General features: G+C 34.4%; 3 protein-coding genes across 10 annotated transcripts; 1 reads left to right on the top strand and 2 right to left on the bottom strand.

Annotated features, from left to right (window-relative positions):
• Positions 1–1350: 1350 nt before the first annotated feature.
• Positions 1351–6772, top strand: LOC18586068 (S-adenosyl-L-methionine-dependent methyltransferases superfamily protein). Of its 3 annotated transcripts, XR_001929871.2 has the most exons (10): positions 1352–2213; positions 2850–2999; positions 3095–3365; positions 3767–3877; positions 4095–4254; positions 4954–5211; positions 5299–5421; positions 5768–5845; positions 6142–6411; positions 6531–6772. XR_001929871.2 is itself a non-coding variant. In XM_007009219.3 (9 exons), the coding sequence occupies exons 1-9, from the start codon at positions 1524–1526 to the stop codon at positions 6347–6349; spliced, it is 2049 nt and encodes a 682-aa protein (XP_007009281.3). In that variant the 5' UTR covers positions 1352–1523; the 3' UTR covers positions 6350–6772. The 3 variants fall into 3 exon arrangements, 2 of the variants coding, with proteins under 2 accessions (XP_017984762.2, XP_007009281.3); XM_007009219.3 differs by having other exon boundaries at positions 6142–6772; XM_018129273.2 differs by lacking the exon at positions 5299–5421 and having other exon boundaries at positions 1351–2213; positions 6142–6772.
• Positions 6773–6828: 56 nt separating this feature from the next.
• On the bottom strand, positions 6829–11574 carry HESO1 (Nucleotidyltransferase family protein). Of its 6 annotated transcripts, none has more exons than XM_018129275.2 (10): positions 11431–11574; positions 11041–11137; positions 10393–10557; positions 9358–9522; positions 8967–9145; positions 8789–8884; positions 8327–8396; positions 7933–8057; positions 7672–7782; positions 6829–7597 (listed from the first exon to the last, which is right to left on the bottom strand). In XM_018129275.2, exons 3-10 carry the CDS (start codon positions 10529–10531, stop codon positions 7034–7036), a joined length of 1449 nt encoding a protein of 482 aa, XP_017984764.2. In that variant the 5' UTR covers positions 10532–10557; positions 11041–11137; positions 11431–11574; the 3' UTR covers positions 6829–7033. The 6 variants fall into 6 exon arrangements, with proteins under 6 accessions (XP_017984764.2, XP_088666577.1, XP_007009280.2 ...); XM_088810451.1 differs by having other exon boundaries at positions 10393–10541; XM_007009218.3 differs by lacking the exon at positions 11431–11574 and adding an exon at positions 11273–11403.
• A 4304-nt stretch (positions 11575–15878) lies between these two features.
• Positions 15879–17663, bottom strand: PP2CA (protein phosphatase 2CA). The gene is made up of 4 exons (XM_007009216.3): positions 17075–17663; positions 16658–16978; positions 16463–16568; positions 15879–16377 (listed from the first exon to the last, which is right to left on the bottom strand). The coding sequence occupies exons 1-4, from the start codon at positions 17537–17539 to the stop codon at positions 16031–16033; spliced, it is 1239 nt and encodes a 412-aa protein (XP_007009278.3). The 5' UTR covers positions 17540–17663; the 3' UTR covers positions 15879–16030.
• Positions 17664–20923: the final 3260 nt, after the last annotated feature.

The following is a 20923-nucleotide window of genomic DNA, read 5'->3' as shown; positions in this document are numbered from 1 at the left end:
ATATTTTTAGAATAATATAGACTAAATATATGATTATTAATCAAAAAATAAAGTAAAAGATTGGGACTTTAATTTTTTTTTATTTTTTTAGAAGAAAACTTTGAAAATAAGCAAACAATGCATTGAATTCCCGCTAATTAAACCGATTTAATTAAAATGTGCCAAATGGATGGGTGATCCAGGGTAACACATAATCTCCGTGCTTTCAAGCTATAATCCTACCACGTGCCAAGCATTGCTGCCGACTTTTTCCTTTTTTTTTTTTTTTGTTTTTTACCCGATTATTCTTTCCTTTAGATGATAAAATATTACCCACCATAATCCATTGGAATGAAGTTTATCCGATTAATTAATCATAATTTTTCTAATTGATAAATTAATCGTTTCTTTTTTTTTTTGCATTAAAAGAAAGGTTGGTTGTTATATATTTTTTTTTGAATGGATTTAGTTATAAAGATTTACTCAAAACTTTCATAAAAATATAATTTAATTTAAACTTTTTTTATTAAAACAATTAAATTTGGTAATTGAAAAAAAAGTTAAAAAAAAACCTTGAGTACTAAAAGGGTAAATAAAGTAACTCATAATATACAACATATATCTTTAGTTGTAAATTAAGTAAAAAATCAAATTTAAATTATTAACAATATGAATGTAAAAGTGTGTTTTTTTATTTAAAAAAATTTTGAATCTTATTTTTTATATTAAAAATTACATACCAATTACTAAATTAAATTTACATGGCATAATATTTAAAAAAAATTTAAACTATTTTAAAAAATTTAAATAAGTCTTTTATATTTTTATTTTGAGTCAAATAATCCATTATAACTAATAATTAACTTAGTTAAAAATTTATTTGTCATGTTATGTCATATGACGTTAACATAACATATTAATATATCATAATTAATAATAACGTAATACGTTAATTTAATATAATAATATAATCATATAACATTTTTTATCTTCTACATCATCACCGTATTAATATCATGTGAATATAAAATAATAAATAATATTTTAATTAATGATAATTAATTAATCATTAATCATACATGAATATGATTAAATATAATAAAAGAATAAAATTTTATTTAAAAATTTTAAAATAATTTAAATTTTTTTTTGAGCATTATGTCCCTCTCTATATATAATTAATATATGAAAACATATTTGGTTTCTTCGTTTTATACATACTATTTTCATTTTATTTTATGTCTTCAATTACCAAAAATAGGAATGTAGTTTAAAATAAGTTGAAAAAAAGGGGGGAAAAGGCAAATTCTCCATTCACCTCTTGGGGAGGTTAGCCAATATACATAACCTTTGAAATATTTCCAGCTATCCCAGATTCCGTTACTTTATACTCTCTCCACAGTCTATCTCATTCCCGTTTTTCCCCATCCCCGAAATAACAAAAATGCCACTGTAGTCTGTGGTGGATTCTCTTAGATTCAGAAACGACACCCCAGATCTCCCGCAGAACCGCCACCGATCGCCGTCGTTTATAGGTTTCGACGATGAAACTTCTCGGCAATGTCGATTTCCTCAAGAGCCCAACAGCAATCAAATTCTCGGCCTTCATTTTCATATCCGTGTCTTTCTTTTACTTAGGGAAACACTGGTCCGACGGTTCCCGCCAGCTCATCTTCTTCTCCCGCCAATCCCCTACTAAAACGACGCCGTCTTTGGCTTCCGTTGCTTATTCTCCTAATCTCAATAAAGAATTCAACATATCCGCTCTCATTAACACCACCGAACCGGAAACCGGACCGAAACCAGCTGGTTCAGTTAACAGCAAAGAAAACTCGGTGTCGGTGTCCGAGCCAGCTGCCCCTCCGCCGCCGGATCGGATCAAGAGTTACGGGATCGTGGATGAGAATGGGACGATGTCGGATGAGTTTGAGATCGGGGAGTTCGACCCGGATTTGGTGGAGAATTGGGGGAACGGAACGGAGATTGAGGCGGAAACGGAAAAGGAGGATGTTAGAGTTACGTTTAGGGTTAAGAAGTTTGGGCTTTGTAAAGAGAATATGAGAGAGTATATACCCTGTTTGGATAACGTGGAAGCCATTAGGAGGCTTAAATCGACGGAGAGAGGGGAGAGATTTGAACGGCATTGTCCGGAAAAAGGAAAAGGATTAAATTGCTTGGTTCCAGCTCCGAAAGGGTACAAGCCTCCGATCCCGTGGCCTAGGAGCCGTGATGAGGTAAAGCATTTTGTTTAATTTTGAAATATATATGGAAAAGGAAATGGAATATTGAATTTTTTGTGTATTTTGTGCTCTTTATTCTTTATTTGGTTGTTAGTGAGTATGGGTGAAACTGGGTGAAGCTACTTGGGCTTAGCTCCGTGAATACTCAAGCTCGACATGGAGACTATCAAGTTGAGAATTAGAACCAAATGGGGTATTTCTTTTTCATCTGAGTGTTTAGGAAGGATTTGGCATCTTTAGATCTTTATGAGGAATACAGCCTAGGTCGAGCAGAATGAAGAAATGTAGTTAAGCTTAACTTGTTTTTTTGTTTGAGAATTGGGATTAAAGCTTTGTTTGGTGGAGCTAAGTTCAGTTGCTGAGAAGCAGAGAAATGGAGAGTATATGAAATATGGAGTGTTATATTTTGGTGGTTTTGATTTTCTTTCCCCTTTTGTTGATGAGGGATTAGAGGAAAAGAAATTCCTAGTGTTTTCCTTTTGCTTTTCCCCTTATTTTTCTTTTTGTGCTTTTGGAAGTACTTTTAGTTACTTGTAGGTTTGTTTTGAAGTAGTTCTTGTTGTGGTTTATTCTTTCTCTTATTTGTAGCATACCTAGTTGTTTAATAGGATATACTGCTTCAATGGGTAGGTATGGTTCAGCAATGTTCCTCATACACGTCTAGTAGATGACAAAGGTGGTCAAAATTGGATTGCAAGAGGAAAAGATAAATTCAAGTTTCCTGGAGGTGGTACACAGTTCATACATGGGGCGGACCAATACCTGGATCAGATTTCTAAGGTTATTTTAATAGTTTATATGATGCATAAAGATATCCAAGCAAATTGGTCTCTGCATTTTGTTTCTGATGATCAAGTTCTGATCTGTCTACCCAGATGGTCCCTGAGATTACATTTGGTAATCATATTCGAGTTGTTCTGGATGTTGGATGTGGTGTGGCAAGTTTCGGTGCCTATTTGCTATCTCGGAATGTTATAACCATGTCAATAGCTCCGAAAGATGTTCATGAAAACCAGATTCAATTTGCACTTGAGCGTGGAGTGCCTGCAATGGTGGCTGCATTTGCAACTCGCCGCCTACCTTACCCAAGTCAAGCCTTTGATTTAATACATTGTTCTAGATGTCGTATCAATTGGACTCGTGATGGTAAACTTTTGGCTCATGTCTTATCTAGTTATTTTTGGTAGCAAAAATAGTTAGAACTGATTAATAGTTTTTGTATATATTCCAAATGTCATCTCTGCACTAACTTTGGGCTTTGGCAACATATATGCTCATTCTTTTGTGATCTTGTCTTTCTTTCCCTTTTCCAGAGAGGAAGTTCTTGCATGATACTGGTTTCCTTTCTCTTTGCCAAAACCTTTCCTTTTCTTTGTAAACACAAAAACACTTTTTCCCCTTTCCTGTTTATATTTCATTAAAAATATTATCTTTCAACAGATGTTTCTAGGATATTCATATTCATGTTTTCTTCATTTACTGTCTTAAAATCAACTTGTGGGATATCTTCTGATCACATACTTCCTTTCTTATGCTTTGTAATGAAGATGGAATTTTGCTCCTTGAGGTGAATAGAATGCTCAGGGCTGGTGGATATTTTGCTTGGGCAGCACAGCCAGTTTACAAGCACGAAGAAGCCCTTGAGCAACAGTGGAAAGGTATAACTACTGGACCTAAAATTCATGTTAAGTATGTCAAGCACTCATTATGCACTTGCAAGTTCAAATTTAAGTCATATTAACATTTTCCTTTTATCCTGGTTGAGCATTTATTCTGTTTGTCTCATGATCATTTAATCAAATGTGTTGTCTAGCAGTTTTTAGGAAATTATATATTAGATTTTATGTAATAATTGTTTTCTGATCTTTTTTACAGAGATGCTTAACCTTACTACTAACCTCTGCTGGAACCTTGTAAAGAAGGAAGGATATATTGCAATATGGCAGAAGCCCTTTAAAAACAGCTGTTATTTAAGCCGTGAAGCTGGGACCAGTCCTCCTTTGTGTGATCCAGATGATGACCCAGATAATGTTTGGTATGTTTGCCACTCGGCCTTTTATTTGAAAAATTATGCTTAATGGAATAGTATCATCAAACTGCCGTGGCTGATTTTTAGTTATATATGTCCTTATTCCCTGCATCAGACGATGCATGAAGCATTGGCAACCATATAATTGTGTGCTTGGAGTTCTGGACACTTGTCCTTGCAATTTTGTATATTGCTTTTAATGATATGTACTATATAATAGAATGGGAAACTATCTGTTGCTTGAAAGAATTTGTGCATATCATTGCTTTTGTTGAAAAAGTATTGGAGTTATGCCTAATTGTGAATTTGAGCATTGTTATTTTTATTGACTAACAACAGTATTAAATTGACTACTGGCATGATTTCACTTTTCTATTCATGAAAGCTGTGGAGTTATTTCTCTGGGTTTCTCTGTGCCAAAAATCTGTGTAAACATGCTTGAAGAATGTTGATTACATTTCTGATGGCTTTCATCAGTAACATGATGTCGAATTCATTTGTATATAACTTCATCAGTCTCCCTGGATTATTTCATAAACCAGTTCCGAAATTGGAGTTGATTTTTCCTGTCCTTATTGTAGGCCTTAGGACCCTTTGCTGATTATTTAGGTCTTCCAGACATAAGGGCGTGTATCTAAATTTTCTTTCTGGCTGATGTGAGTGTTTCAAATTACTTAGTCACAGGATATCTGGATAATCTTTCAGGTATGTTGATCTGAAAGCATGCATCAGTCGACTTCCTGAGAATGGATATGGTGCAAATGTTGTTCCTTGGCCTGCTCGTCTGCAAATGCCACCTGACAGGCTGCAGAGCATACAAATTGATTCCTATATAGCTAGGAAAGAGCTTTTCAAGGCAGAATCAAAATACTGGAATGAAATAGTGGCAAGCTATGTCCGCGCTCTACATTGGAAGAAGTTTAAACTGAGAAATGTATTGGACATGAGAGCTGGCTTTGGAGGGTATTTTATTAACCCAGTCTTGCACTATACCTTTAAGACACTTGTTACAGTATTTCTCAAATCTATGGTTTATGTATTTTTGTGCAGATTTGCAGCAGCCCTAATTGATAATCAACTTGATGCGTGGGTTCTAAATGTGGTCCCTGTTAGTGGGCCCAATACCTTGCCTGTTATTTATGATCGTGGATTAATAGGGGTCATGCATGATTGGTACTTTTTCTTTACCATAATTCCAATCAGGAAATTCTGCACAGTTGATCGGAATGGAGTACAAATGGCTGTACTTTTCATTGATGATTTTTAAATCATTACTTGGATCTTGGAAAAGTTATCTACACTGCCAAATAAACCCTTCCTTCCCACTTTTCTCTTTTTCATGGTTTTTGGATTACTTTGGTTTAACCATTTCTGAGTTTCAAAATATTGTGCGTTTAATATCTGTCGGTTACTCAGTCATCATATAGGCATATGATGCTTACGTAGTCTAAACTCTATGTTATTGTCGTTACCAATCTTGAACTGAGTTATAAACTAAGTTGTGTCTGATTTATATCAGGTGTGAACCATTTGATACATACCCAAGGACCTATGATTTCTTGCATGCAGCTGGCCTCTTCTCAATTGAGAGGAAAAGGTACACCTTAATTCCTTGATATGTGGTCTAATTTTTCTCTGCTAGCTGATAATTGTAGTTCTGATCATGTTGAGACATTGATTTTTGCTCCAAATAGAAGATTTCATTCACCACTTTCAGTGGTGAATTCAGTGTTCTTTTTTCTTATTTTATAGGATGAAAAGATGGGTGGGATTGGGATAGGTGCATTGTCACTCTGTATGATTTGGGAGTTTTATTACTAGGCGAAATGTTTAAATATATGGTTAAGTGTGGTTGGGTTATTGGTAATTTAATTATTTTTACTTTTATATCAGATGTAATATGTCTACAATCATGCTTGAAATGGATCGGATATTGAGACCTGGTGGACGAGTATACATCCGTGATTCTCTTGATGTTATGGATGAACTTCAAGATATCGCAAAAGCCATGGGTTGGCACCCATCTCTACGTGATACATCTGAGGGTCCTCATGCAAGTTACAGGATCTTGACATGTGACAAGCGCCTACTTCGTGGTTGAACCAATGGAAACTAAAACCTCAAGTTGCATATAGTTGGTGTTAACCAATGCAAATTGAAAAGGTAATTAGACAGGCTAATTGTCTCTTGCGCATGGTCATTCCCAAGTAAAAGAAAGCAGGACGATTATTGAAATTTTAACTGCCACATAGAGAGGATTAAATTGTTCATTCATTGACCAGAGGACATCAAATTCTTTCAGTGGGTGAGAAGTCTGCTACAGGAAGATAAAGCCAGATGTGAAAGGGAGCCTGATATCTTTCAGCTCCTTCTGTAACTTAATTGTAACATATATTTTGAAACTAGGCGCGATTTTTTTTTTCAGGGCAGTTGTAGGATCATTATTTTTATTTTATTTATTGGAATGATACGGGAAATATTAATTTTTTAAGTTAAAAGTAATCTCGATTCCCCTGTTCGAATATTTCTATTATGGCGATTCTTTTCCCTCTTGGTCTTTGATATGTTAATCCAGCATGATGCAGGTAAGATGTTTCACAGTTATATTTCAATTTTCAATGAAATACTACACTTGATGATATGCTAACTGAAGGTATGCAATGAAAATAGTTTTAGGTTTGAGTGCATTGTTCACATTGAAAATGGAGTCAAACTTCACAGACTATGCATATATTTTTAACCCTTTCTTCTTCAACCAAAATACCAAAGCTTCAAGCCATACAGTCTATTTATCAGATTTAGGTCTCCACATCTGCCCTTGATTATGTTTTAGCTGGACAGGCCCTTGAGTGGCAAAACTGCCAGAAAAACTTTCCGGCCTCGCTCTCAGAAACTGAGGTTGCACTTGTGAGACTGAAGGTGTCGACTTCTGATACTGACGTGCTGGCCTTGGTCTACTTTCCACCCTTGTTTTGGGAAATTGAGGCTGCACTCTTGAGGGCGAGGGCATCATCATCTGAGCTTGATGTTGCTGCATTTGCGAGGCTGCGGGCCTTGAGTTCCTGTACTGGTGCTGCTGCATTAGCAAAGGTGAATGCACAGCCCGGTGCACCTGTGGACGTGTATTCGGGTAGTGCCCACCCTTGTAGCTTGAGGAACTGACAGACTGTTGTTTTACAATAAATCGGGATGTTTTCGGCCCGACTAATGTAGGAAGGAGAGTACTTTGGGTCAGATTGGCTGAGATGAGCATACACCGAGTTGTCTCAAATGCCTCAGCTATCTTTATCAGTTGTTTCTGACTGACGGCTCTCGAAGCATTTTCTGGCTGTTCGAAAGGATCCTCGACCTAAACAAGAGTTATTATTTTCATCATTGTCGAAGCCATGAAGGATTGCAAAAGCACCAGAGAGAGAGAGTTACAAATATTGCATAAGTCCTGGGCAACCATCTCATATTGCTTGTTATATACTCCCACTGTCCCGTAAATGTGCAGATTCCCATGTCCGAGGCCTTGGAATTTATGTCTGAAAACTGCACAGATATTTATAAATTTAGCATAAATAACATGTTTGTTGCTCCCATGGAGAACTGGTTTAGGAAATCTATTCTCATAAATGTTAATGAATATTATGTCCCATGGCATCAACAGGCAAAATAGATGAACATAACAGGAACCAATACCTTTGCTATGAAGGAAATGAACAACTCAGACAAAGAACTTCGATTTACGGTTCTGCCTGATCTAAACCTGGCAATGTTAGAAGAACATACTTGTGCAATTCTTCTCTCTGCATCAGCTCTGACACCTGCATCAGAGAACAATTCCTATCAAATAATATTATTAATTTTTCTTTACATAAAAACCCTGCTAAAAATTTCACATTGCAGCTTATAGTTTAACTGACTGACTGAGCTTAATTTCAATCAATCACTACCAAGATCTAACACCTTCATTTGAACCACTAATCTGAAAGAGCAAATAAACAAGAAAATTAAATAAAATTTTTAGAAAGAATCTCAGCTTAGGCCTTTCTCCACATTTTGCTCACTTAGCTAAGATTAAAGATCAAAATACCTGTGAGATCAGTAACAACATTACGTGGATATATATCTTTTAAAGGAGGAAAAATTGCAGGTGCACATGTCTGCAAGAAATAGAGAACAAATGCAACAATTAACGAATAGGAAATATGGCCAATATTACACCAATGGAAAAATCAAGAAATACAATCAAGTATAAGCAGACAAGGAGAACTTTCTATAACCTTTTGCCAGAAAAATACTCAAAAAAGGGTGTAACATTGGGGTCAGACTGATGGAATACAAAGATGACAACAGTATTCTTAAGTAAAACAATTGATTTTTATTAGGATGGGAAGGTATGCAAATGCAACAGAATGTTAGCAACAGTTAATTTGGTTTTATGGCTCTTACAAGCAAACCAGATGCATCTAAACCACTTTTGGATGTATTAAATATATCACTTCCTTCTACAACTTTTCCTATTATTGATACCAGAAACAATTATAAAAGCCACCTGAAAATGGAAGATAACCAGCAAAGTGAGGGAATACGAGTTGAATGTGCCAGCCTTTGGATTATTAATACCATTAGCACTGGCCCATTCCTTGACCTGCACAAACATGAATGACAAACACGAGATATCAGATACGTTCTTCTCCACAACAGGAAGTGTTGGTTGTCATAAGATATACCAGTAAAACCATCTCACGAAAGCGCCCATCTATCTCATTGAGCCAAAACAAGAATTTGGACTTTATTTGGCCCTGCAGATTATCGATGGAAATATCACAAGAGATGTTCTGCCATCTGCTCTCAATTTTCAAGATGGGAACTCTTGCGTGGGGAATAAATTGTAATCTCTGCCATCCGTCTGCAGATAAATGTTATCTTGATAATTAAGAGGCACTCTCCATAATGAACAATCAAACTTAAAGAATAGCAATGTACAGCCACCCACAAACCTCTCCAAAAAAAACTTTCTTTACTCCCCTCTTACGCATGCATGTTCAAGGATGATATGAGATGAACAAAGCCCATGTGTTTTAACAAGAACATGAAAGCATGAAAATTATACTAAATCACCTTTTTGTTTCAAAGCTCTTTGTAATTCGCCAAGTAGAGTCTGTTTCCGTTTCTTTCCAGCAGATGAAACATATGAACCATAAGGTAACTCGATAGAAATGTCCAAGTCTCCCCACCTTGTGAAGAGATTAGACACAAGTGATCCAAATGGCTCCACAGTTGCACCTGCTTCCACCAGTTATGCCAAGAATACACATTGTTATCACCAAACTCTTTAACCAATGATAATATTCAGTGCAATAATCAGCTAGAACTTCAGAAATGATATACGCAAAGAAAACAAAAAGAAGGCTTGTTCATGTCATGTATCTTTTCACGAGGCCAGACAATTCCTTTTCTCCCTAGGTGAAAGATAGGAAATGGGGGTAATTGCTGGACCTTTTTTTTCTACTCAAGATTACATGCCATACTTGCAGAAAAATTTCACCTTCCAAACCTGGATTTATTTATTTTTTTTTTTTTAAAAAGGTCCAAAGGTACTATGTAAGGTTGATCCTTCCACTTGAAAACTGGAATCTGGTGCTTCTTAGCTGAACTGATTATGGCCTGCTAATTCCATCGTGATGGGAAAATGTCAAACAACCATTCCGAGAAAAGGACCTTGTTTAAGCCACTTATGAAAGTCCACTTTCAGATCAAAAGAAAAGGGAAACAAAAAAACCATTATCATCTAAACATTCTTCAGGAAGCCAATTTCTCCTCCATGATAATATTTCTTACTTCATAGTGAATGTAGGCAGTAGAAACATGTTCACTTTTTGGCCCCTCTGGTAAAGGAGAACAGTTTTAAGCTAGTATAAGTTGAAAGGATTTCCCTTTTGCAATTGTTTGCAACATTCCAACAGAAGGCGGCATTCTTTGATCCATCATGGAATGCAAAATGTAGTATTTCTATAGCCAATTGCATTCAATAAGCCTGCATATATTTTATTCATATCTTCATAGACAAATCATCGAAAATCTCTACTAGCATTTACATGGATCAAGCAAAATAAAGAACTAGACATCACCATTTAAAAGTAACATACAAATTACCTCTTAAACTTTCCATAGATTGAACAACTTCGCGCAATTCATCAATGATCTTCTGCCGCGTGACCCAATCCTCACGCAAGGGCTTGATCACTTCAAGTACTTCCTGGAGAGTTGACTCCACTTGACTATATGAATTCATCTCTGTTTTGCTGTATAACAATATCACTGATAACACAAATTTGTTCTTTTAAGAAAACTGAAAGGTTATCATTGAAATATATAAAAAGAAGCCCCTCAAAAGATCATGGCAATAAGAATATGAGAATTATTCACATAGTTAAAGACCATATGTAACAAAAGTCATCTAATCCAAGACAAGATAAAATAAAAAATCTATATCTTTAGAAAAAAAAAATAGTACACCTTTAATTATCACATTATATAGAAAATTGAGGCATGGACAAATCAAGTTGATTGAACTGCACAACTAATAATATAAGAAGTTAGATAAATGCAACTTGCAGTACATTAAAAGTATAAACCCCAAAAAGAATATAGATTTCATAATGAAAAAGAAATTTTGATTAAACCCAACCAATCAAATCAATTTTTTTAATTAAAATAATACTAATTTTGACCCCCAGTCATTTAAACAAACACGTAAAAGGCATAAATAAGAAACAAAGTTAAAAAAAATAGAGAATTTACCTTAAAAAATCTATGAAAATCAACTCCCTTTTATCCTCGACTTCTTGGGTTTTTCTTTGTTTGACTGAATTGTTTCTCCTTCAGATTTTGAAGGAAGCTGCACACTCAAAAAAGGCCAATTAAAAGAGACAACACCCAGATGTATTTCACATTGCCATATATTATTATTGTTTTAAAATTAAAGATTAGTACTTTGTATATACATTATTACTGAATTCAGTAGTTTTTATACCAAAAAAAACAGTTGTTTTCTTTATTGGGGCTTGGTTGCCTTGTGGAAGGGGTGCCCTTTTTTATTATTTACTTTTTTGCAATTAAAGAATGATTGGGAGGATAAGCGGAAAAGTGAAAAAGGAAAGACAAGACCAATGGAGAGAGAGAGAGACTGACTGATGACCGTCTGAGGAATAATCTTTCACATGAGTCCAGATTCAATGATTGTGCTTTGCTGAGTAGGAAAGATTGAGAGAAGATACAAAAGTTGGGTTTTTTTTCTCAGTCCTTGCTGGATCAAGACTTCAACTTTTGACACTACCTTGGGTTTGATTTGAATTTCGGTATATAGTTTGGTTTCCAAAGCTTTCATGGGCTTTTGGGAGAGCAAAAAGAGGTGAATTGGACAAGCTTGGGAAACCACACACGGGGGAGACTAGGAAGAGCATTGTCTTTACTAGGTAGACATTGGGATATCAAAGTCATTGTTATACACTTACACACCAAATACGAGAATGGGAAGAAGAAGGTAAATTTGGTCATTTGATCCACAAATTTTCATAACAAAAACATGAAGACCCCTATGCAATTTCCATAACAAAACAAAAATTTGATACAAAAAATAAGTTATTATCAAATTTCTTTTCTATAATTGGTGCCAAGCTCAAGGAATACTAACATCTGAAGTGAGCTCAATTCACAGGGTAGATGTAGGTGATTTATCTTTAGACTAACATGGCAGTATGAACTGATTCCAAGGCTTTTAGACTTGCCAGGGGAGTGTTTTATTTTTCTGCCTGGTTAGTCAATTTCTGTCTTATATTACTCAATGAAATCGGAAAATTTTCTTCCCTTTCCAAATCTTTGGTCTGTTTTGATTTTGCTGCGCTGCTTTCACTTTGGTTGGTCGCTGTTGCCTGTCGTGTTCAAGGCCAAGTAATCTCTTTCCTCCTTTTGTTCTGTTTGTTTTTGTGTGAGGTACATTGGTTTTGTATGTCCCCTGGAAGAATGAATCAATCAATATTCTGGTTCATGAATGATGCAGCAATGCTTGTCAGGGAAAAGAAAAGCTGCTGAATTTTTAAGAGCGGTATTCAATCTAAAACTTATTAGAGTGGTGACACATCTATCAAATTGAAAGCATTCTTCAGGTTCTTACTTTCCCTGCATGGTTTTTTGTCTGTTATATATATATATATATATATTTGAAAATTGTCTGTTATATATATATACTGCAATGGGGAGATCAAAGGGAAAAGTAAGGACTGAAACATTAAGAATGGATCGTATGATGCCCTCAAACAGTGAAACAACCCATTTCCTGAAACATGGTTCATTGAACAAAGCTGAAATGTGATGAAAAGGGGTGTAATATTTTATCAGGAATACACTTCCAGCAAATTCGAACAAGCCTTTCATGTTTTGACCCATCAGTTTTTGTACGAACTTATCAATATTGGGCTTCATGTTTTTATCTTTTTCTTTCGGCTAGATGGATCAGCTCTGTCCAGCAGGCTGCCACTGCCATCCAGTTATTCTCATGCTCTTAGGCAGCTTATATAAAATATATATATATATATATATCAGAAATTGCTTGCCTGACTAATAAAAGATTTGGGAAAGTTATCTTGTTGCAGACTGTTCTAATCCATTGCAGTATCAGAAACAAGTGAAACAAGCCACAAATGGTCAATGTCTTCACCAGCCATGGTGGTCCTTTCTCAGCCATACAAATTCAATGGGCTAAAATCGACTGCCATATTTCTTTTGATTGCAGAAGCACCAGGAAACCATGGTTGCAATAGAGGAAAAGTCCCGAGTCAATCCCACATTGCAGGAATCTGATACTGTGGCATTTTGTGGTGTATTGAATGCATATTTCCCCACAATAATTCATGCAGCATCAGCCAGTAGGTTTATGACATATAGCACCAAAAACCCTCTAATTCCTTGTCAATTCCAGCATAAAACACTAGAATTTTCAGCAAAATCTAACACCCTTCCATCTATCTCTGAAATTTGTTAATGCTTTCATCCAGTTTATTCTAATTTTATTCTTCCCTGGATGTCACCATGGCAAGGGTTTCTGTATTTCAGAATTTGACCTGGTTGCCTGGCTCTTGCTTTATATACTTCATCAGAAGACTGACTTGGCACTGATGAAAGTCATATAAAATTAAAGGCGATAAAGAATATTAACCTTAAATCAGCAAAAAAAAAAAAAAAAGCAATCCTAATGAGAAAAGTAAACACTACCCAATAATTTTTGGTCAAATATAATTCATTTTTATCTTTTAAATACAGTATTTAGACATAAAACAAATATCAAATATCATTAAATGGTATTCAATATTCATTGTACGACTAAACATCATGTAACATGGAGAGAAAAATCCAAGTGCACTGCATTGCTCCATGTCCAAATCTTACTATTTCTTTATTGACTACAAGTTCATGACCTCTTTCAAGCTACCTAGGTAGCAGACTGAGGAATCGTAGCCTTTCCTTTTGAAGAGGAAAAAAATTAAATATTAGTAAATATCTGGTTTACTTGATTTTTACCACCCCAATCAGATTAAACAAATATTATCTTTGGTCATGAGGAATTTCACTTTTTGTTGCAAATTGCATCTATATTTTGATCGAACGGATGAGGTTGTCTCTTGTATCATCTTGGAATGCAAAATTCAAAGCTATTAATCATGATCGACATTGTAATTACAATCATGATTACGATTAATAATACATCGTACAGACGATAGACACGTGTACGATTCGTAGAATAAAGATAAATCGACGATTAGATCATAAGTAGGTGGTCGACCAATGATAAGTCTTTCCCATGATTCATGCCATGTGCGTGGCATTGTTGCCAAAATTTTTATAAGCTTAAATATATATATATATAAATAAATTTTAAATTATTTTATTTTAAATAAAATATATTTTTAAAAGATATAAAATAATTATATATTTTAAATTAAAAATATGAATTCATGATAAATAATATCGGAATTTACTATTATAAGATTTTTATGAGAGGTATTAAAGTTGAGATAGGACTTTGCTTCGATCAAATAAGTTATTCGCTTTAATAAGCGAAAAAGTCGGTGTTATAATTTGTTAAAATAAAATGTTACATATTTTATATCAATAAAATAAAATATCACGAATTTAAAATCCGACATCAATAAATAGAGATTGGATGAGATTTGAGCTTATAAGTAGAGACTTTTCTCAATCTTATAAACATATGTTTTGAATTAAAAATATTAACTCGTGATAAATTTATTATATTAAAATATAAAATGTTAGCTCATAACAAATTTATTTATTAAGAAATATCATTAATATTGAGTCTTATTACATTAATTAATATTTTGTTAAAATTAAAATTTTATTTGAATATAAAATTTTAAAAAATTAAATATAATAAAAAATTTATAATTTTTTCACATAAAATATAATATAAATGATTTTTGAATGGAAAGAAGGTTCGCAAAAGATATAGAGAGAGAGTGAGAGAGAGAGACAATCCCACGGCAAATTCCATGTTGCCATCAACATCAAATCTAAACAAAATCTACGCCAGCAAAGGGATTGCGATTCCTTAAGCCGCATCTTCCAGACCAAAGGCCACGTGTTATAACCCAATTGGATTGATGCCTCGTGAGGCCCCACAATTATCATCTTGTCGAAGGAAAAATAGAGAATCAAATGAAAAAAGGAATTGGTGGGAACCCCATGGAAAATCAATCTGCCCTAAAGCAGCTTGCCATTACTACTTATCATCAACCAAGTTGACCCTCCAATCTCTTTTCTTATTCTCCTGGGGCTTTATTTCTCCTTGCTTTTTCCTTTCTCTTAAAAATTAAAAATAAAATATCAATCAATCCTTAGTCAGCTATGAATTGAGTACTCGCAGATAGCCAAATCGATTATATAATTTTATATTCAAGTTTTGAATGAATTCGAGTTGAAAGTTTACTATTTATTTCGAATTCGAATATAACTGAGTATGTTAATATCCGAATATTATCAAATTACCCTTACTTGATACCCATATATTATTCGCTTAAAAGATTATCATTAGTATATTATTATGTTCAATTTGATAAAAATAGTATATTAAATAAAATTTTAATAATTATAAGTATATTTGATACATTGTTAATATACAATACTTATATTTATTTATAAATTAATATATAAATATTATATATATCAGTAAGGAATCAAAACACAAATCGTTTTAATTATCTTTAAATAAATAAATTATTAATTTATTTCTTCATGAGGTTGACAATATAAAGTGGTGTAGATTTGACGGCCCATATGAATGGTGAGAAACACAGTTCTGTAAATTAATAGGAATAAAATATTCACTCTGTTATTAAGTCAAACCGATGATTAAATGAAGTTAATTAAAACATATTATGGTCAAACTTAGTGACTCCCATGTCCCTACATCTATTTGTGTTGAATGACATTTAACATTACTCAATTATCATTAATTCATACTTAGAACGAACTTATCTTTAGAATAACTTTCTTTTTTGGGTGATAATCTGAAAAATTAATTACCAAAATATTTTGACATTGAACAAAATCAGGAAAAAAAAAGATAAAATAAAATTCACATTTTCTTTTCTTTTCCTTCAATTTGATATCCCAATCAAGAAGGAAATCGAAACTCTACATCTTACAATTTTCCAAAAATAGAAAAAAAAACTACGTTTTTTTTTTTCAGGTAATATTAGTCTTCTATGATTCTATATTACTGTGGTTGCTGATTTTTCTTCAAATCAACGACGACGACGCTAACGTTATCCGTGCTATGCCTAGCCAAGGCCAACTTCGTTAGCAATATGGAAGCATCCCCACACGCCTTATCCGAGCTCTCGGCTGCGCCATCTCTCACCGCGGCGTCACTGCCCGGTGACCCTGGCGGTGATGGCGGCTTTTGTGCGCGTAAGCACATACGCGCCACCCCACATGCTGTATCATTCGTCACCACATCCCACAGGCCGTCGCTCGCCAGTATCAAACACTCGTCTTCGCATTTTCTCTCCGTTATCGTCACCTCAGGGTCCGGTATGACGAATGGTTTTAAATAATTATCACCTAAGAATTAAAATTAAAAATAAGAAGAGACAAATTTTGAGAAATAAAAATTAATTATAAATCAAGGGAAATTTGGTTGACTAACCAATTGCTCTAGACATGGCTAAAACACCAAGAACACGGGGCCCGTCCCAGTAAATTACTCGTCCACCAGCTTCTTGGATTCGGAGCAATTCATCGGGTCGATCCGGCTGAAAAATAAAATAAATAAATATTTAAATGATCCTATTTTCATTTCAATGGAAGTACATGGAATTTAACATAAAGTAAAATCTCTTACCTTGTGATCGCAGGAGAGGGGGATAGCGCTGCCGTTCCGGCAAAGGACAGCGCGGGAGTCACCGCAGTTAGCGACGATGATCTTATCCGGCGTGACAATAGCGACCACTGCGGTGGATCCGACAGCGTCGCACTGTGGAGTTTGAAGTTCGCAGCGGCAACTCGAACTCTCCTTGGCGTCCACCGTCCAATCTTGCACTTCCTTATCCATCCTCTCAAAACTTCTCTCCATCGTCTGCTTCCACTCCACCGCCTTCTCTCCCCACGATTCGATTTCTTCTTTTACTATCTCATGAAACCGATCCCTACACTTCATCGCAACCTAAAAACCGGGAAAAAGAAACCAGATTTAGTTATAACTGAATTATAAATTTAAATTTTTTTCAAATATTTGGAAGTCGAAGGAATTTTTCAGTACATGAGAGCAGCCATGTCCGTCGAAGACACCGAAGAAGTGAATATCCGACGAAATTTGAACTTGATAACTTTGTTTACAAAATGAGGGGTGAATCGAAACGGCGTCTTCCATATCTCGTCGCCTTCCGCAAACGGAAGTCATCCCGAACTTCGGCCACACCTTCTCTTCTTCTACCGAATTTTCACTCTCTAATTTTACTGTTCCATTACAATTTACACCATTTAGCTTTTTAGCATCTGAGTTTTGAACTGCGTTATTGCAGTCTCGGGGAGAAGACGGGAGTAAGAGATCGAGCTCGATCTTCTGGCGTTTCCGCCCGTTTTCTAACGGTGATTGAACGGCGGCATCGGCTACTAGCTTAAACGGCCGGAGCTCCATTCTCCGGCGGCGAGAAGCTCTTGAGGTTGTTTCAACCGGAGTTGCCGCTTCACTTTCTCCAACAACTCCACAGCAGATTCCAGCCATTTGTTTGGTTATTATAACGATTTCTCTTCAAAAAAATCGTAAGTGACTTTCACTGAAGACGAAGCTTTTCGGGCAAAAGGGTGGAGCTTTTTCTTTTGGGACTGAATGGAAAAGACCCATTAACAGGGCTGGGAAGGGAGTTTTTGTAGTCAGAGAGGCAGAGCTCTAATTTCACATGGGGGCCACAACCTAAGTGCGGGCAGAGTGCCCGTCACCGTCCCGGGCAAGGGGACCCGACACGTACAGTTGGTGTGACGTCGATTTACTGAATACATGAAGGTAATCAGCACCGTCCGTTTTGATCAAATTCGGTTGAGAAAACGACACGTGTAAGTGGCTTTTTAACAGATGGAATACGTGGCCCAATGATTGAACAACACGAGTAGTTGATGCGACCTTGCTTTTCTGACACGCATGTGGTCCTTAGAAGGGAACGACCCCGCTTTGCCGCTCTTGCTTCCTGTTAATCGCTTTTTCAATTTTTTTATTTTTATTTTTTGATTGTTTTTAGAAAAAAGAAGAAACTGGCGCGAAGATATCACCACGTGGCGGAATCGTGGTATACGATTTTCTGTGCTCGATTCGCCTCTCCACACGCCTTTTTAGAGAGTGATGTCAATCACGATTTAGTTTTGCTTGTTATATTTTTATATTATCCTTTAATAAAACAATAAATCTTAAAGTTCTCAAAATGATACTAAATATTTGTTTCATGTATTGCAATTGCCTTTAAAATTTATGTTAATTTTCACCAAAAATATTATAGCATTTCTTTGTAGATTTATGGTATAATTTGATTTATGTGATCATTCCGAATATTGCAAAGATGATCTTTTTTTTTTACTTGTTATTTGTTTTCTTGATCTATCATTATACAGACATTCACTTTTATTGATTATTTGAAATTGAAACTTTTGAATATTAACAAGGTAAGAACTCGTTTTGATCCAAATTTAATGTAATTTTAAAATATTTTTACTGAAGTCTTACATTAATGCAAGATTAGATAAATTTTGATATTATTTATTACAAATTTATATTTTTAATTTAAAAAATATGTCTTTTAAGTGAAATAAGACACTTACTTATAATGTAAAGACATATCTCAAATTATATTTTTATGTTGGATGAGAAGAGAAAATAAGAAACGTATCTCTTTTGTCATTATATATTTGATTTCTCAAATTATTTTATTAAAAAATAACCAGATATGCTATTTTAGAATGAAAGGTCATTATGCAAATGGAAAAAAAATTATATTCCATTTAATTTTTCGATTTTTCAATTCTTATGTATGATAAAAAAAATTTCTCAAGTGTACTAGTACCATTAATTCATTTTTCATTATTGTGATTTGGGGTTTAAATCAAAATATATTAGCTATGGAAGGAGCGTGAGGTTACGCTCCTGGGGTTGCGATTAGGGGAATAATTAATCTAAAATAGAGCTGTCTGTCTTTTATTAAATTCTGCGAGTTTTGCCCCAGTTGTGCAATGAAAGCGTCTACGTAACAGAGAAAATTTTTGACACGTGTGGAAACCTTGCAGAATATCTGAGCCTCCGCTAACCCTAGAATTCGACACGTGTCCTATGCTGATGTGGATCCTAAGGTGCGCCAACCCCTCCCCTCGTTGCTCGAGCTATAACACACGTTTCGGGGATTCCCTTGGCCTTGGAAAAATTTTATAATCTGCCGTCCTTGTTTGCAATTTCATCACCTACCTAATTTTCCACTCCTTCCCCTAGGCTTTTCCCAAAACTCACAATCAGCCCCTATATTTTACTAAAATATGTTATTATACTTAATTTAGTCACTAAATTTATTAATTATTGCATGAATCATTAGTTTCAAAAGTTATGATGTCATTTTTTCACGAATTTCATTTTATTTTTTTTATCAAATATAAGTGTCACCAGATCATTACATTCTCTCATGTCTATCTTTGTCTAAAAGTATTTAGCATGAGCAAATTTAGATTCGATCCGTTTTAATATTATTTTGATAGCAAGATAATTACTCTTTTTTTAAAAGATTAAACTTAATGTGATATATAACACCTATACTTATAAGTTTTTCATAATTTCTTTATTTATTTGATATGAAATTAAAATATTTGTTAATTTTTTTAAAACACTTGACGTGACATACAGATGACAATAATATTAAAATTTTGATAAATAAACATTAATCTAATTAAAAATTGTATAAGATTAGAAATCATGTATTTCAAAATTGTTGTATTCATAGTTGAAAAAATGGTAGTTTAAATTTTAGAGTTAAAATTAGATTTTAGAACAAACAAACAAACAAACATGATTGGAATAAAAAATGTAATTCCATGCAAGAAAAATAAAGAATATTGCAGAAAAGGACCTGCTTTCTTACATAATCACATGGAAAACCCCCCACAATACACGTGTAGGGGTGTAGTTGAATAATCGTTTTACTATTTTTAAATGTTACGACAAACGTGGAGCTAGACCCTAGAGCCGTAGACCACAATTAAAGAAACAAAAAAAAAGGTGGGGATCAACAAGCAGGATTCCAACCAGTTAAAAATTGCCACGTAGAAGGTTTCGGCTGGCAAGCATGAGGTGACGCCTCAAAAGATCAGTGCCACGTGACTGAGAAAGCATTACATTTTTCCGTAGCCTACTGGACCTACCCTCAACCCCTCTTTTCTAGGCTCCAAGCTTAACCACAGTTAATATGACCTTTTTTTTCTCACCTATGGTTAAGTTAAAAAAAAGCATTAATTTATTTAATAAAATTTAAATACTTTTTTATTTTTTATTTAAATTTAATTTATATATTTTATTTATATCAAATAAATCCACTAATCATTAACTAATTATATGACACTAACATTAAACATGAAAAATACATGTGACTATTTTATTAATAATAATTAATCATCTATTAATTATAAAAAATTATTTAAATTAAAATTAAAATATAATATCTCAATTAAATTTAATAAAAAATAAAAATTTATTTTGTTATTAAAATATTACGTCTATATGGGTCGGGTGACCTTTTAAGTTCTTGAGTCTAGTTTAAGGTTCGAATAGGACTCGAAATATTATTATATTTATAAAAAAATTATTATTTTTTGTTTAATTATCTGATTAATTTAATTCACCGTAGAAATACAAGCTATCATTTTAGGAATGCGTTGAGGCTTTGGTGGCTGATCGTAAGCGTGTAGACATGAAGGCGTGAGCTGAAAGGTGTTGTCCCTTGGGAAAGCTTTGGGTTTCGATCAAACCAAAGACAGGACAGTCAGAGATTTTTATTTCTTCTCTTTGAGGTTTTCCGGGATTTTGCGACTGCAGAACATTAATGCTGGTGAAACAGCTGCTGTGCTGCTGATGCGTTTGTTT

Source organism: Theobroma cacao, chromosome 10, assembly GCF_053813885.1.
Source record: "Theobroma cacao isolate CCN51 chromosome 10, ASM5381388v1, whole genome shotgun sequence".
NCBI classification, from domain to species: domain Eukaryota; kingdom Viridiplantae; phylum Streptophyta; class Magnoliopsida; order Malvales; family Malvaceae; genus Theobroma; species Theobroma cacao.
Note: the sequence above shows the minus strand (reverse complement) of the source record. Positions and strands in the feature narration are given on the sequence as shown.

Bases quoted from the DNA above. Each gene is read 5' to 3' on its own strand.
- PP2CA (XM_007009216.3), bottom strand. From the start codon at position 17,539: ATGGCTGGAATCTGCTGTGGAGTTGTTGGAGAAAGTGAAGCGGCAACT. The intron at 16,979-17,074 runs GTACTGAAAAAT...CCCGGTTTTTAG, and splicing joins ACGGACATGGCTGCTCTCAT to GTTGCGATGAAGTGTAGGGA. The intron at 16,378-16,462 runs GTTAGTCAACCA...TTTAATTCTTAG, and splicing joins AGCCATGTCTAGAGCAATTG to GTGATAATTATTTAAAACCA.
- LOC18586068 (XM_007009219.3), top strand. From the start codon at position 1,524: ATGAAACTTCTCGGCAATGTCGATTTCCTCAAGAGCCCAACAGCAATC. The intron at 3,000-3,094 runs GTTATTTTAATA...CTGTCTACCCAG, and splicing joins ACCTGGATCAGATTTCTAAG to ATGGTCCCTGAGATTACATT. The intron at 5,212-5,298 runs GTATTTTATTAA...ATTTTTGTGCAG, and splicing joins ATGAGAGCTGGCTTTGGAGG to ATTTGCAGCAGCCCTAATTG.
- HESO1 (XM_018129275.2), bottom strand. From the start codon at position 10,531: ATGAATTCATATAGTCAAGTGGAGTCAACTCTCCAGGAAGTACTTGAA. The intron at 9,146-9,357 runs GTGATTTAGTAT...ATTTATCTGCAG, and splicing joins AAGAGCTTTGAAACAAAAAG to ACGGATGGCAGAGATTACAA. The intron at 8,058-8,326 runs GTATTTTGATCT...TCTCTGATGCAG, and splicing joins TGTTGTTACTGATCTCACAG to GTGTCAGAGCTGATGCAGAG.